This window comes from Ranitomeya imitator, chromosome 7, assembly GCF_032444005.1.
Source record: "Ranitomeya imitator isolate aRanImi1 chromosome 7, aRanImi1.pri, whole genome shotgun sequence".
Classification (NCBI taxonomy): Eukaryota; Metazoa; Chordata; class Amphibia; order Anura; family Dendrobatidae; genus Ranitomeya; species Ranitomeya imitator.
Window position 1 is genome coordinate 154,442,651 of NC_091288.1, and position 16,263 is coordinate 154,458,913.

Sequence of the window (16,263 nt, forward strand, 5' to 3'; positions counted from 1 at the left end):
TCATCGACTGAGCAAAGTCGGGAGAAGACCAAGTCAAGGGAGTTTCCATCTTCATGTGTTGGAGAGTTAGTATGCTGCGAGAGGCCAAAAGAGGAGGATAGAGATAAAAGGTGAGAAGCAGATGGGGAGAGGCAATGGGGATGTTGAAATCACCCATGATAAGGGTGGGGGTGTCACAGGAGAGAAAGTGTGGAAGCCAGGTGGCAAAGTGATCCAGGAACTGATGAGAGGGGTCGGGAGGACGATACACCACCGCCACTCGCATGGAGAAGGGGACGTAGAGACTGACCACATGGACCTCAAACTCATTCTAACTGTCAATATAACCTATCAGTACTCATAATATGATTGCAATTATATTTCTGTATGTGATATAAACATCAGACAAACACTAATAAAAACCAGAGGGCAGCAGATCATGTGAAAATATAATTTTGGTGTCATTCTCAGAAATTTTGGCCATGACTGTACATGCCTGGTTCCCACCGTGAAGCATGGAGGAGGTGGTGTGATGGTGTGGGGGTGCTTTGCTGGTGACGCTGTTGGGGATTTATTCAAAATTGAAGGCATACTGAACCAGCATGGTTCCCACAGCATCTTGCAGCGGCATGCTATTCCATCCGGTTTGCATTTAGCTGGACCATCACTTATTTTTCAACAGGACAATGACCCCAAATACACCTCTAGGCTGTGTAAGGGCTATTTGACCAAGAAGGAGAGTAATGGGGTGCTACACCAGATGACCTGGCCTCCACAGTCACCAGACCTGAACCCAATCGAGATGGTTTGGGGTGAGCTGGACCGCAGAGTGAAGGCAAAAGGGCCAACAAGTGCTAAGCATCTCTGGGAACTCCTGCAAGATTGTTGGAAGACCATTTCCGGTGACTACCTCTTGGAGCTCATCAAGAGAATGCCAAGAGTGTGCAAAGCAGTCATCAAAGCAAAAGGTGGCTACTTTGAAGAACCTAGAATATAAGACATAATTTCAGTTGTTTCGCACTTTTTTATTAAGCATATAATTCCACATGTGTTAATTCATAGTTTTGATGCCTTCAGTGTGAATTTACAATTTTCATAGTCAAGAAAATACAGACAAATCTTTAAATGAGAAGGTGTGTCCAAACTTTTGATCTGTACTGTATACCGTATCTTTATTGTGCATTAATCGGATAGATTTTAAGTAGTTGTATAAAATAATTCTGGGTTATAAACATTTATAAACCAAACAAAGGCTGAAAAAAAATACTAATTTCTCAGTGCCTGACAGTTACCCGTAAGCTAACTCATCAATAGCTGTGCAAAATTTGTACTAATAATTGTGCCACTGCTGTCTTTTTCCATTTGAAGTGCTAGAACCAATGAAAGGAGGAAAGAGTTTTAACTATGTAGTACATTTCTCACTAACTGTTGTGTTCTGTGTGGTTTCCACTAGAATTGGAACAAGATAATGACATCAAAAAGAGCCTGAACCTGGTACCTTACAGTTTGGTTCATCCAATCCACAGTGAGAAGAGAAGACCAGTTATCTTTGCTCCTACCGCATTGGCCAAAACCATTATTCAAAAACTGCTTAATTCTTCTGGTGCATTAGAATTTAATATGTGTAAGCCAGGTAAGTGCTTTCAAGGTGTAACTTGCAAGCCTAAGGGTTAAAGCTTGTCTTTAAAGAGAATCTGGTACCGGGTTTTTGCATTGTTATCCAAGAGCAGCATAAAGTAAGGGGTAAGACCCTGATTTCAGCTTTGTGTGACTGGCTGGTCTGCATGCTGTTATTTTAATACCATCCATTTTCTCTGACGCAGACGTACCAGTTCTCTGAATGCTGAGCCCTGGATAACCCCGCCCACATCGCTGATTGGCGGCTTTCTGGGTACACTGTGCGTTAACAGAATACAGCTAACCAGTGGTGGGAGTGGGATTACACAGAGCAGTTGACTAGAAGGCACGAGACACCTAGTCCTGTAGTGACAATCTCATGCTCATGCGTCCTTTGTCCTGTGCACCAATCCCACTAAAGTAGTACTTGTAATGTTTTTTGTCTGCGTCTTTGATTGCATGTTTGATTCTTACTGGTAAAGTTATATGAAGTAGCAACCATATTGATAACAACCTTTTTTCTCATGTTTTCATTAGAGGCATACACTTTTATCCCACACTATTAGGGTATGTGTCCACGGGCCGAATTAGCTGCGGATTGAACACTGCGTACAACTGCAGCGTTCAACCCGCAGCGTCCAGATGTTACAGCATAGTGGATTTTATGAAATCCCATCTCCACTATGCGTGCGAACACACATCCGGCGGCCCTGCGTTTACGGACTTGCGGTGCGTCTTTTTAGAAAGCAGCATGTCTGTTTACCTTGCAGTGACGCTCCGTAGCCGCAAGGTACATAACAGGGTCCTGTGTATAGGGTGCGGCGATTCCGGATGTGTGCAATGAACACATCCGGAATCACCGCGCGTACAGAAGGGGGCTGCACTTTAGGCGGAGTGGGTTTTCCGCTCCGTCCAAAGTGCCAACAATCTGGACCGTGGACACGCACCCTTAGGCCTCTTTTCCACTTGAGAGAAAAAAACGGTCCGATTTACGGACCGAAAAAACGGATGTAACGTATGCAAGTGTCATGCGATTTTTTTTTATCGCAACATCCGTATGACATCCGTATTGCTGTCCGATTTTAACGCACCGCTGTCCTTTTGAAAAGCCGGTAATTCAGCGCAGTGTAAAGTAAAATCACACAGGTTAGATTAGAGTAGATATATACACATAGAATAGGTATATATACATATATATGTCAGGGAGACACCTATATATATATTTATATTTAATGCAGCTCTAGATAGCTTAAAAGCCGGTAATTCAATTGCCGGCTTTTGCTATCTCCTTCACAAACCCGACATGATATGAGACATGGTTTACATACAGTAAACCATCTCATATCCCCTTTTTTTTTTTTGCATATTCCACACTACTAATGTTAGTAGTGTGTATGTGCAAAATTTGGGCGCTCTATTAAATTTAAGGGTTAAATCGTGGAAAAAATTGGCGTGGGCGGCCCCACGTGACCGCATACAGTAGAAGGTGCAGCCAGGACAGGAAGCAGCGACAGCCAACGAGGGAGCTGGGTGAGTATTTTCAGAACAGCGGGGGGGCGCACAGGGGGTGGGGACATGGAGCTTTATTTTATACACGAAAAACCACAAAAAATGGATTATTCATATGCTCTTTACAGCAAACGCTGCTGCACAGAAGATATGAATCGCGGCTTCAGCACGATGCAGGGGACAGCGCTAAACTTTAGCGCTGTCTCCTGCACGGTGCGTGTGGTACCCAGTGGGCACACGGGCGGCACACGTGTGCCACACTGATGTGCCACAGAAACGAACCGGCACACGGATAATTCGGGTACCGATTTTTTCTGGTACCGGAATTATCTGGACGTGTGGGACTGCCCTTATACAAGGCAGTTCTCTACTCACCAGGTCAGGTGTCATAACTAATGAGTTTTTGGACACATGACCTGTTGAGTAGAGTTCTGCTTTGTATTACCGCCATTTTCTCTTCAGTCTGCAACACAAAGTCACAGAGTAAGCAGAAGGAAGAGATTATGGAGAAAATACAAGTATTATTTTTTGGGGCCGCCTCTTATCTCTATACCAAACACACACAAAGTTGCAGTGTTGTACTTACTAACTACTGGAGCTATGAGGTGGCAAAAAAATAAAGTGTGCGGCGCAGTGTTTTATTCGGTGCACGGTGTGTGTTGCCGGCGGCGAAATACACAATTAACCAAACATTATTGGGGGCAAAAAACATTATTATTTATTTTTTAACAAACAAATTAATTTAATTACACCTGTTTGGGGTAGAGTGACAGAAATGGGGTGTGTGTAGCTGTGAGGCCTGACTTAATGTGGACGACGCAGGGGTGGCAGGAGAAGGGGCAATTAAAGTAGTGGGGTCTGGGAGTTCGGGGATGGGGCTTGCTGCACAAGATGGCAGAGACACACTAGAAGGGTGAGACAAACCTGACATTACAGACACATTGGGAGGTGAGGGGGAGGAATTGAGATCGTCCTTGTGAAGAAACGGGGTCAGTGGGTGCTCTCGTCCGCTGGCCCGGCTGTCTTTAGCAAGACTGCATGGACCACGGCTCATACCACTGAACGCCCGCTCTATCTCCCAGTGGGCAATACACTACAAAGACCACACAGGGTTAAGGTAAAACAGTGTGGCAATACTTTATTGAACCACAGCACACAATAGCAAACAGAACAATCCCAATTGCTTGATTACATGGGCGTATATAAAAGATCACTGCATCTCCACGTATTTCCAGTATGACATGATGTCAGAGCTCCCAGGGTCGCTACTTCATCTGTGGATGCACGCACAGAGAAGAGGTAACGACAAGCATAGGGAGATGACCAAGACCTGTCCATAGAGTCCATACAAGGTCCAATGCCAGTTGTTAGTTACATGGGCGCATATAAAAGATCACTGCGTCTCCACGTATTTCCAGTATGACATGATGTCAGAGCTCGCAGGGTCGCTACTTCATCTGTGGATGCACGCACAGAGAAGAGGTAACGATAAGCATAGGGAGATGACCAAGAACTGTCCATAGAGTCAATACAAGGTCTAAAGCCAGTTGACACGAGAGTCAGAGCTCCCAGGGTCGCTACTTCATCTGTGGATGCACACACAGAGAAGAGGTAATGACAAGCATAGGGAGATGACCAAGAACTGTCCATAGAGTCAATACAAGGTCTAAAGCCAGTTGACACGAGAGTCACCACCTGGCTTATCTGACCATCTCCATGGAACCAGGCGGCCAGCGGGTCCCAACCCTGGCTTTCTCCAAACATATCCATGGTTCAGAGATGGTCACTGGATCAGATCTGTGTTCTCCCAACCGGAGCCGAAAACCCCTAGGTTGTTTCCTATAGAATCATAGATCAGTGTCCCTCGTGATGGTGCCATGATGAATTGGCTGCAGTCCGTACTCTTGTCTGTTGGAGTGGTTTGCAGATTGTCTGGCTGGTAGCTCTGTGTTACTTCAGTCTCCCAGGATGTGATCTCTGAGTCTTTTTATACCCAAGGCATGTAAGCTATTTTTAGAATTACCCAGGGTCCTTCAGTCCAACATCAAGATAAGGTAAACAATGGTGATGGGATTAAGTCACTATTACAGACTTAAGGCCCCTTCACATTAAGCGACGCTGCAGCGATACCGACAACGATCCGGATCGCTGCAGCGTCGCTGTTTGGTCGCTGGAGAGCTGTCACACAGACCGCTCTCCAGCGACCAACGATGCCGGTAACCAGGGTAGACATCGGGTAACTAAGCGCAGGGCCGCGCTTAGTAACCCGATGTTTACCCTGGGTACCATCCTAAAAGTAAAAAAAACAAACAGTACATACTTACCTAACGCTGTCTGTCCCCGGCGCTCTGCTCTGCACTCCTCCTGTACTGGCTGTGAGCACAGCGGCCGGAAAGCAGAGCGGTGACGTCACCGCTCTGCTTTCCGGCTGACCGACGCTCACAGCCAGTACAGGAGGAGTGCAGAGAAGCACAGCGCCGGGGACAGACAGCGTTAGGTAAGTATGTACTGTTTGTTTTTTTTACTTTTAGGATGGTAACCAGGGTAAACATCGGGTTACTAAGCGCGGCCCTGCGCTTAGTTACCCGATGTTTACCCTGGTTACCAGTGAAGACATCGCTGGATCGGTGTCACACACGCCGATCCAGCGATGTCAGCAGGGAGTCCAGCGACGAAATAAAGTTCTGGACTTTCTTCAGCGACCAACGATCTCACAGCAGGGGCCTGATCGTTGGTCGCTGTCACACATAACGATTTTATTAACGATATCGTTGCTACGTCACAAAAAGCAACGATATCGTTAACAATATCGTTATGTGTGAAGGTACCTTTAAGGTACCGTTACACTTAACGATTTACCAACGATCACGACCAGCGATACGACCTGGCCGTGATCGTTGGTAAGTCGTTGTGTGGTCGCTGGAGATCTGTCACACAGACAGCTCTCCAGCGACCAACGATGCCCAAGTCCCCGGGTAACCAGGGTAAACATCGGGTTACTAAGCACAGGGCCACGCTTAGTAACCCGATGTTTACCCTGGTTACCATTGTAAAAGTAAAAAAAAAAAACACTACATACTTACATTCCTGTCACGTCCCCCAGCGTCAGCTTCCCTGCTCTGTGTAAGCGCTGGCCGGAAAGCAGAGCGGTGACGTCACCGCTGTTCTCTGCTTTACGGCCGGCCGGCGCTGACACTGGGGGACGCAGGGAAGCTGACGCTGAAGGACATGACAGGAATGTAAGTATGTAGTGTTTTTTTTTTTTTACTTTTACAATGGTAACCATGGTAAACATCGGGTTACTAAGCGCGGCCCTGCGCTTAATAAACCGATGTTTACCCTGGTTACCAGTGAAGACATCGCTGAATCGGCATCACACACGCCGATTCAGCGATGTCAGCGGGTGATCCAGCGACGAAATAAAGTCCTGATCATTCCCCAGCGACCAACGATCTCCCAGCAGGGGCCTGATCGTTGGTCGCTGTCATGCATAACGATTTCGTTAACGATATCGTTGCTACATCACAAAAAGCAACGATATCGTTAACGATACCGTTATATGTGACGGTACCTTTACACAGTATGTTAGATAGTATATCAGTTGGCAAGTCTGTCTTCTTGACCCACCAGACATAAACACTTAAATTCACAAGCCAATATACAGATAAGAAGCCAGTTCTTTTGGTTTGCAAAAAACATGGTTGTCTGGGAAATTAAGATACAATCTGGTTTCTTCACAGTCCTTTGTTTTTTAATTTTGTTTCCCATTTTGGGAGCGGCGCTGCGGTCTGGGGAGCCTCGGTGGGCTCATTTGTTACGGCCTGGTCGTGGTGGCTGACCTGTCAGGGTCCGTGTGCCGCTGCATGGTTGTGGTGGTGGGGAAGGCCATGCCAGGGTCCGGGTGCTGCTGCTTCATGGTGGTGGTGAAAGCCATTCCAGGGTCCGGGTGCTGCTGCTGCTGCATGGTGGTGGTGAAAAGCATGCCAGGATCTGGGTGCTGCTGCATGCTGGTTCTGAAAAGCATGCTAGGATCCGGGTGCTGCTGCTGGGACCTGGTGATGGTGGCCAACCTGTCCTGATCCGGGTGCTGCTGCTGCATGGTGGTGACAGTGGAGGAGGTCCAAGCAGGAGCAGCAGTTGTCATGGTGGTGGCGGTGGAATGTACAACAGCTCTCGGCATGGTGGTGGTGCTGTAGTGGTGTCCGACAGTGCTTGGAATAGAGGTGGCCGTGCAGTGGTATGCAGCAGAGCTTGGCATTGATGTCAAGCGTGACAGTGTTGGCACAGGTGGATATGCCGCTACTGTCTGCTGAAAATACCGACTCTGCTGCATAGCCTGCACGTAAGCAGCATTGCAGGCCTGCATGACACTAAGCTGGAGATCAGGAGTAAGGTGTTCCGACATGCCCTGTTCAATTTGATTAAAAAAATGATGTGCTGGCCTCTGGAGGTCGGCTTTCACTTGGTCAAGGCTTTTGGTGACCTCCTGGATACGTGTATTCATATGGCTAATGGCAGTATCCAATCGGTCACCCATCGCCTTGAGTCCATCATGAAAGACCGAGGACAAGTGCAAAAACTCGGGCATGAGTGACCTGTCCCAGGCCCTCTGTCGCTGCCGGGAAGAGCCCCCCAAAAAAGGGACAGAGGACTGGGAAAGGGGAACACCTGATGGACCAGATTTCTGGTCTCCAGTTTGTGTGCCAGGCCCACTTGCTGCAGTGCTGCTGGATGGCTGAGACGGGTCCGTGGCTGTCTGATGAAGGACCGCTCCAGAACCAGGGTCAAGAGTGCTGCTCCATGTGCTGTGAAAAAAAACACATTACTACCAAACATTTACAAAAGTTAAGCGCCAACTCCTGTGGAACAGAAACATACAGATTAAAGGGACACTGTCACCTGAATTTGGAGGGAACAATCTTTAGCCATGGAGGGGGGGTTTTGGGGTTTTTGATTCACCCTTTCCTTACCCGCTGGCTGCATGCTGGCTGCAATATTGGATTGAAGTTCATTCTCTGTCCTCCATAGTACACGCCTGCGCAAGGCAAGATTGCCTTGTACAGGCATGTACTACGGAGGACAGAGAATGAACTTCAATCCAATATTGCGGCCAGCATGCAGCCAGCGGGTAAGGAAAGGGTGAATCAAAAACCCCAAAACCCCGCCTCCATGGCTGAAGATTGTTCCCTCCAAATTCAGGTGACAGTGTCCCTTTAAGGCACTACAACACAACCTAATACACCAAAAAAATACTTACGTTCTCTGGGCAAGGACCAGTCTCAAAAATGCCAGAATGCGGTGGTATTTATATTTTCTGATCCTTGCTCCAGAACCACTAGAAACCCGGCTCTCTTGACGAAGCGATCCTTCATCGAACGCCAACGTGTTTTGACTTTGAGCACTGTTGAAAAAACAAAAAAGAATGGTTAGACAATGGACTTTTGGCCTTGATCACACAACTGTGTGTGATGAGAGAAACTCCGGAGAGTTTCTCTCATCACACACAGTTGTGTGATCATGGCCAAGGTCACTGCTGCATCACACTGCATTGCAATACTTACAAAATGCATTTCGGACCCGAGTCCCACATTGCTTTGGCCACCTCATTCCATAGCCGTCGGATCGTCACATTGTCCGAGTGCTGCGGAACCCGGGTGTCCCACAACGGGACTCGCTCATGGACCAGGGAGATAAGGAGGTCATTTTCAATGAGGTCCTCATCCCGTTCTGGAGCCTAAAAAATGAATGTCTTTATTTATGTTGGATACATTAACATAAGGAAAAGAAAGAAAACAGGCAGAGGAATGGCATGAATATTGAAAGTCAAGAAACAAAAGGAGTCAAGAAGAAAAAGGGAAAGAAAGAGGAAAGTAAAGAAATGAACATCCAATAGTAAAGTGAGGATACAATAAACAGTCAGCCACGTATACGTACACGTTGCCGCCTAGCCACCCGACCGTGACCCCGCTGCTCCTGCTCTCAGCCTCTGCCGCAGTGGAAGAAGTGCTCTAAAAAAAGAAAAAAAAAAGTGTCATGTGTAGATGTGACAGTGAATACTTACCAATCTGAGGAGGTGAGTACTCACTTCACTGACATGTTCGGCTTGTGCAGGCCCAGGCCCTTGCTCCTCAAAAGAAGAAGATGACATTCTGATGCACGCAGAAAGAAATAAATGGCAGAAATTAGGACATATAGAGACAGAAAATAGAAAATAAAGACATTGGCTAGGATATACTCACATTGTTCAGAGTGTAAATTCCTTCCTGTGTCTGGTCTGCTGCGTCTACTCTTGTTCCCAGTCTGCTGAGTAGTGACCTGCAAATGTCCACTCCCTCCCTTTATCAGTTTGTATGTGGGGGGTGGCTAATCAGTGTCTAGACATGTTTTCCTGTGGTGCAACGCATGCGTTCACAAACGCAAGCAAACGCATGTGCTTGCGAACACATGCGTTCACATAGATAGCAATGCATTTTTTTTGCCGCATTCCTTCTGCTAACAACCGCATACGTTTCTAGGCGGCAAATTGATGCCTCTAAAATTACTACATGTAGCATTTACCGTGCCAAACCGCAGACGACGAAACAACGCATGGCATCGTAAAACGCGGCAAAACGCAACTGATCGCAGACACATGCGTCCCTAATGTTAAATAAAGGAATACACGACGCATGCAGATAATTGCGGAAGAAACGCTGCGTACACAAACGCAAATGTGAAACCAGCCTTATCAGTTTTACCACATGGGAAATGGCATTAAAAAAAAAAATCACAAAATGTAGGTTTTCTTTTTTTCTTCTGCACCCAAAAAAGTTTGAAAATGCAAATGTTTATGCCGTCCAAAATAGGAAATAAAAGCTTCAACTCAGCTGGAAAAAAACAAGCTGGGACACAACTCTTTCAGTAGAAAAATAAAAAAAGTTCTAATTCTCAGTGAGGGGTAATGCAAAAGCAAATATATTTTTGTAAAAGTTATAGTGTGCAAAAATAACAAAAATATAAAAATAATATATGAATAGTAAATAGTATGTAACCCTGGTGTCACTGTATTCATGCAGAGACAAAGAGAAAAGTTTTCTTATCACTTTCACAGCATAAAAAGTGTAAAAAAATAAAGACAATTTATGAATTGCTGTTTGTTAATTGTTTCCCAAAACTTAGAATGAAAATAAATTAAAACAATGTTACATACCCTAAAAATGGTACCAATAAGAAATTCAACTCATTCGCCAAAAAACAAAAACTTACTCATATCAACAGAAAACTTGAGGTTTTTCACATCACTAGTAGCTCCAAGAAAAGCTAGAAAAGTGACATTCCAGTAAAAAAACAATTCAGTAAAAAGCATACTCCTGAAGCCAAATGGCCCTGAGCCCTGCAGCATGCCCAAACCACAATTAATGTTGACATGGATGGCATTGCTGCAGCGGGAAGAACCCACTTAAAGAGGTTCTCCAGGTCTAATCATAGATGACCTATCCACCGGATAGCTCATAAATATGAAATCAGTGGGGTCTGACATGTGGCACGCTCACTTAAAGCTGCTGCCGGAACAATTTTCAGCTGTTAACAGGCGAGCGTCATCCAAAACACAGACGAGACTAGGGCATGCTGCCATTTATTTATGCAGTCATTCAGTCCATGTGAAAAGATGTAATCTGAACGGTCCCTTTGAGTAACATTGGTCTAACGGTACCTTCACACAACGATTTCGTTAACGATATCATTGCTTTTTGTGACGTAGCAACGATATCGTTAACGAAATCGTTATGATGCATGACAGCGACCAACGATCAGGCCCCTGCTGGGAGATCGTTGGTCGCTGGGAATGATCAGGACCTTTTTTTCGTCGCTGATCACCCGCTGTCATCGCTGAATCGGCGTGTGTGACGCCGATCCAGCGATGTGTTCACTGGTAAGCAGGGTAAATATCGGGTTACTAAGCGCAGGGCCGCGCTTAGTAACCTGATATTTACCCTGGTTACCATTGTAAAAGTAAAAAAAAAACAAAAACAGTACATACTCACATTCCGATGCCTGTCACGTTCCCCGGAGTCAGCTTCCCGCACTGACTGTGTCAGCGCCTGCCGGTCGTAAAGCAGAGCACGGCGGTGACGTCACCGCTCTACTTTACAGCCGATGCTTTACACAGTGCAGGGAAGCTGACGCCGGGGGACGTGACAGACATCGGAATGTGAGTATGTAGTGTTTTTTTTTTTTACTTTTACAATGGTAACCAGGGTAAATATCGGGTTACTAAGCGCGGCCCTGCACTTAGTAACCCAATGTTTACCCTGGTTACCCGGGGACTTCGGCATCGTTGAAGACAGTTTCAACGATGCTGAAGTTGTTCCCCGGATCGTTGGTCGCTGGAGAGAGCTGTCTGTGACAGCTCCCCAGCGACCACACAACGACTTACCAACGATCACGGCCAGGTCGTATCGCTGGTCGTGATCGTTGGTAAATCGTTTAGTGTAGCGGTACCTTAAGTGTTATCAGTTTTGTCATGGCCAGTACTCGTACTGAAAATATGGTCTTGTGAACATCGCCTCAGGGTGCATTTTCTCTCATCACAGCTTGAGAAATGACAAATTTTACACTAAAGCAACATTTTAGTTGAAAGCATCTAATCTTTAATTTTTTTTTCATTCCACTTTGTATTCATTCCACTGAAACACTTAAAGGGATAACAAACTTCTTGAATGCGACTGAATACTTGGAGGGGTGCCGTTTTTAAAATATCATTTTTGGGGGTTTCTGACATAAAATCATAAAGAATTTTCAAAACTGAATCGGTCTGTAAAAAAAAAATTTTGCAAAAAATTAAAAATTGCTGCAAAACTTTTAGCACTGCTAACATGTTAAAAAAAATAAATAAAAGGACATTTGAAAAAAGATGTCAACAGAAAGTTGCACATCTTTCTACATTTTTGGCAAATTCTCAGAATTACTATTACTATGTGGGAACAGACATGTTGGGGTTCTTGTCTTCATCAGTACAAAGCAGGTTGGCTGGCTCTTTATTATTTTCACATTGCAAATGCAAAACATACAAATATTAAACTCCAATGACAAAAATATATGACAAAATTAAAAAAATTAAAGTTTTACTGGTTTTAGTTGAGGTGGGTCGGATTGTGCAGGACAGTGGTGTGGGACCGGTTGCAGTACCCTGAGGTACCCTGCAAATGACTGTGTATGAGAAGACCCTTTTACCTCTGTAACAGGCAGCCATGACCCCACTCAGGTAAATGTATTGTGACAGTTTCAGTATATTTCACTTGCTTGCATTTTACTTCTAGAAAGTGGACCAAAGGAAGTATTTCAGAAGAAACAGAGAACAGAAACAATCATCTATTCCAGAGAAAGAAACCCAAACTCCTATGAGTGGATTACTCCTGCTAATATTGAGTCTGTTGTTTCCAAGGTATGCTCCAAAAAAAAAAAATTTCTAAACATCGTAAAAAAATGTGGTTGCTCAAATTCTAGTAAAGTTTTTGTTTTGTTTTTTTTATAGTCTGACCATCTTGTCAGTTGTCAGTCTAAACAGATTTTCTTATTGTCTAACATGACAATCAGGGATCTCATTGGTGGTGATTTAGGAGCTGATACCCAGGAGACATAAGCCTTTGCCTGACCGTATGTGTGCCCATGTGTGGCTCTCACAATATCCAAATAAGCCACCATATGCATATTATACATGGGTTCCATGGAGCCATATCTCACCTCGCCCTTTCCACCACCCAAACTCTGCATGAAGGCATGTGCACAATATCCAAGTCAGGTGACATGAAGTAAGAAAAAGACCATACACATAGGCAGCGGTCAGTCATTGACCCCTTCTGCATGGTAGTGAAATGCTAGTACAGAGTTTCAAGAAATACCCCATCCTCCAATGTCAATTTCCTAAATGAATTTGCCAATGTAGTCAACCATCTGATTAGGTATTTAAAGGATTTTCTGGCCACCAAACTGAGTGATGAGTCTTCAATCACCCCCCATCTGTTATCTTTATTTTATTTGTAGCTACCCTTCATGCCACTGCACCCATATATTACACTTAAAATAGGAACCTGTATTTTGCCTTATATTATTTATTGAAGTGTTGATGTAAGAACCAGGCACATGCCTGATAAACAAATGAAAAACAGGCTATTTTGCACACACTCATCTGAACTTGGCTTTACTCTGAATTGCTCCACAGTCCATGAGTGGCTTCCATTGAATACCTCTTACCATTAGGTCCAGTAATATTTGGACAGTGACTACAATTTTGACATGTTAGCTGCTTATCAGAAATATTCAAGATACAGTTATATAATCAATATGGGCTTAAAGTGGAGACTCTCAACTTTAGGGTGCAGACAGACGGCCGTATAACTCCTGCGAGGATCTCATCTTGCCACCGCTACAGGGCAAGTGGGAAGAGCCGGGCAAAGCCCCAGAATTGGCGCATCTAATAGATGTGCCTTTTCTGGGCAGCTTTGGGCTGCTATTTTTAGGCTGGGGGAGGCCTATATCAGTGGCCCCTTACTAGCCTGAAAATACCAGCCCCCAGCTGTCAGCTTTAGCAAGGCTGGTTGCCAAAAAAGGGGGGGGGGGGGGGGGGACCTCACGCCATTATTTTAAATTATTTATTTAAAGAATTAAACAAACAGCGTGGGGACTCCACTATTCTTCATAACTGACCTTGCTGAAGCTGACAACTGAGGATTGCAGCCCCCAGCAGTGAGTTTTGCCTGGTTGGTTATAGAAAATATAGGGGAACCCATGCCGTTTTTTTTAGATTATTTATTTACCGCGCAGGAGCCGACTAATGAATACTCCCATCATCCGCTCCTGCTGTTACTGTTATTAGTGGCAGCAGGTGTAGGCTGATGGGAGTAATAGTACCCGACTGCGTTCACTGTGATCACCTGAATACAACTCTCTTCATTCTCCGCTAAACGCCAGCAGAGCAGGTGAGAATGATAATAGCCATCTTCAGCACCCGGTGCCGGGAAGCAGCGCTTACTGTAGTGCTGCATCTCAGGCGACGGTGCGCGTCACACGGATGACATCCATGTGTGTTCTGTGTGCGGCCCGTGCTAATGGTAAAAAACAGACATGTCAGCGTGTTTTACCCATGGACACATGATCTGTTGAAACACACTGACATGTGCACAGACTCATTCAATTGAATGGGTCTATGTGTATCCGTGTCTCCGAGACACGTGAAATATGTCACCACACGTACTGGAGACATGGACATGTGAAAGAGGTCTAACAGTAATTTCAGCATTAATTCAACTGCTGTTTCCAGAGGTACTGGAGGCAATTGATGGAAGGGTCCGGTCACTTATCCCCCCATTTGTGACAATGTTATAGACCAGAGACCCTTACAGTATACAGTGTGGGAGAAGGACTTTTACAAGGAGAAAAAATTACATAGCAGAGCAGCACAAATGTTATTAGTAACTGTATTAAATGGATGTTTCATGCAGTAAAAGAAAAGTTCCCTTTAAGCATTTTCTTCGACCAGTACAAATAATGTGATTAATTATCATTGTGTGCTTTTTTAGAATATGCACTGTTTGCTTGATATTGGATTGCAATGTACAAAGGACTTAATTAAAGCAAGAATATTCCCCATCATTCTTTTCATCAAAATGCCTGAGAAGAACATGAAAAAGTTCAGGTATTGTTATTCATAAAGAATTTCATTGAAGTAATGGTGATGTCTTATGCTGCGCCTTTGTCCCACATACGCCGTCAGTATGCCTTAATCATAAAATAAGACTCTGAACATTGATTAATGTCGCAGTAAAGCAAAGCTTTATTCTAACTGTAAAATGTAACAATTGCTAATAATAGCTGTAATAAGTGAACATGTTCATCTCCTGCAGGAGGCTGTTGTCAAAGCAGGAGAATGAAGAGGAGTTTCTACGTGCTTGTCGCCAGAAAGAGAAGGAGCTGGAGGCCCTTCCTTGTCTCTACGCAACAATAGAGGCCGACACATGGAACGCCATTGATGATCTCATCCGTGTTATCAAGGACAGAATCGCTGAGGAGCAAAGGAAGACAGTTTGGATAGATGACTAAATCATTTTAAAGGCGAACATTCCCTTACCATAATGATAATTAGCTGCCAGTGTAAATCCAGGCGTCACACTCTGATTTGAAATATTTCCATAGTACATGGTTCCTGTTATTTTGGTCTATGGGTAACAGATGCTGGATTTCCGAGTTGAGACCCACCAATGTCACCTACACAAGGTCTGCTTACCACAGAGCTCCTGTTCTCTTATTAGCCAGTGTGTGACTAGTTTGGCAGATCTGTGGTTCTCGACAAGTAGTCACAATGAACAGTGCTCAACTTCCTGCCTTAACAGTGACACAGTAATGGATGACACGGTGGGTGTCCACAGAAGAAAATTGTTGTCATTCCAAGAAGGTTTTCTTAAAAATAGAACATGTTTATTACTAGTAAATTTCACTTCCTAGAAGAAGTTATCTATAGTGTCCTTTTTGAAGAGTCACTCAACCTCCATTTGTTTTCATTATTTAGCTCACCTTTAGCCAGGTTTGTGGTTTTTTGTTGTTTATATCCTATACATCCTGTCAGCCGATCTATTCCACCTACAAAGCCCCATCTAGAGACTTCTTTACAGTCTCAAGAGGGATAAATCACTGCACAGTTGCTCATTCCTAAAATTTTTAACACTTCACTCTGTATGCACTATCCTGAGATTCTCTTGTAGACAAAAATGTTACATCATGTACTGACACTGGCACTACACAAGATCAGTGTACTGCAGGAGAGCAATAGGTCATGTTATGTAGTCATTTATTCTAATGTAATCTAGTATTCTGGAAATCCCAACTCCTCCTCCTCAGGCTAATTTTACAAGTCAATAAGATTACTGATTCTGTGTGGAGCCTGCAATCCGTGCTCCCTGTGCACACCTCCAGTGTAACAACAACAGCAAGGGAGGGCCAGGAGACCGAGTACCAACACCGTGGGAACAGCACCAGCACAGGACGGGAATAAAAGCTTTATTATTTTATGGAAGCCACGTGAGGGGTATGAGAAGTTGTCCAAGTAGTGGACAAGTTCTTTAATAATCTGTGTGCCCAGAAAACCCCTTTAGCTGGTTTTCGTTTTTATTTTTTTTGTGTCTA

The 16,263-nt window shown here is 44.6% G+C and overlaps 1 protein-coding gene across 1 annotated transcript in view; it reads left to right on the forward strand.

Annotated features, from left to right (window-relative positions):
• The window catches only part of CARD11 (caspase recruitment domain family member 11), a 214,293-nt gene extending 198,708 nt beyond the window's left edge, over positions 1-15,585 (forward strand). Inside the window, exons 21-24 of the mRNA XM_069733924.1 lie at positions 1,433-1,612; positions 12,405-12,529; positions 14,664-14,779; positions 14,988-15,585. Of these exons, the coding sequence (XP_069590025.1) occupies positions 1,433-1,612; positions 12,405-12,529; positions 14,664-14,779; positions 14,988-15,183 (617 nt within the window). The 3' untranslated portion in view covers positions 15,184-15,585. The remainder of the gene's footprint in view (positions 1-1,432; positions 1,613-12,404; positions 12,530-14,663; positions 14,780-14,987) is intronic.
• The last annotated feature ends 678 nt before the right edge of the window (positions 15,586-16,263 follow it).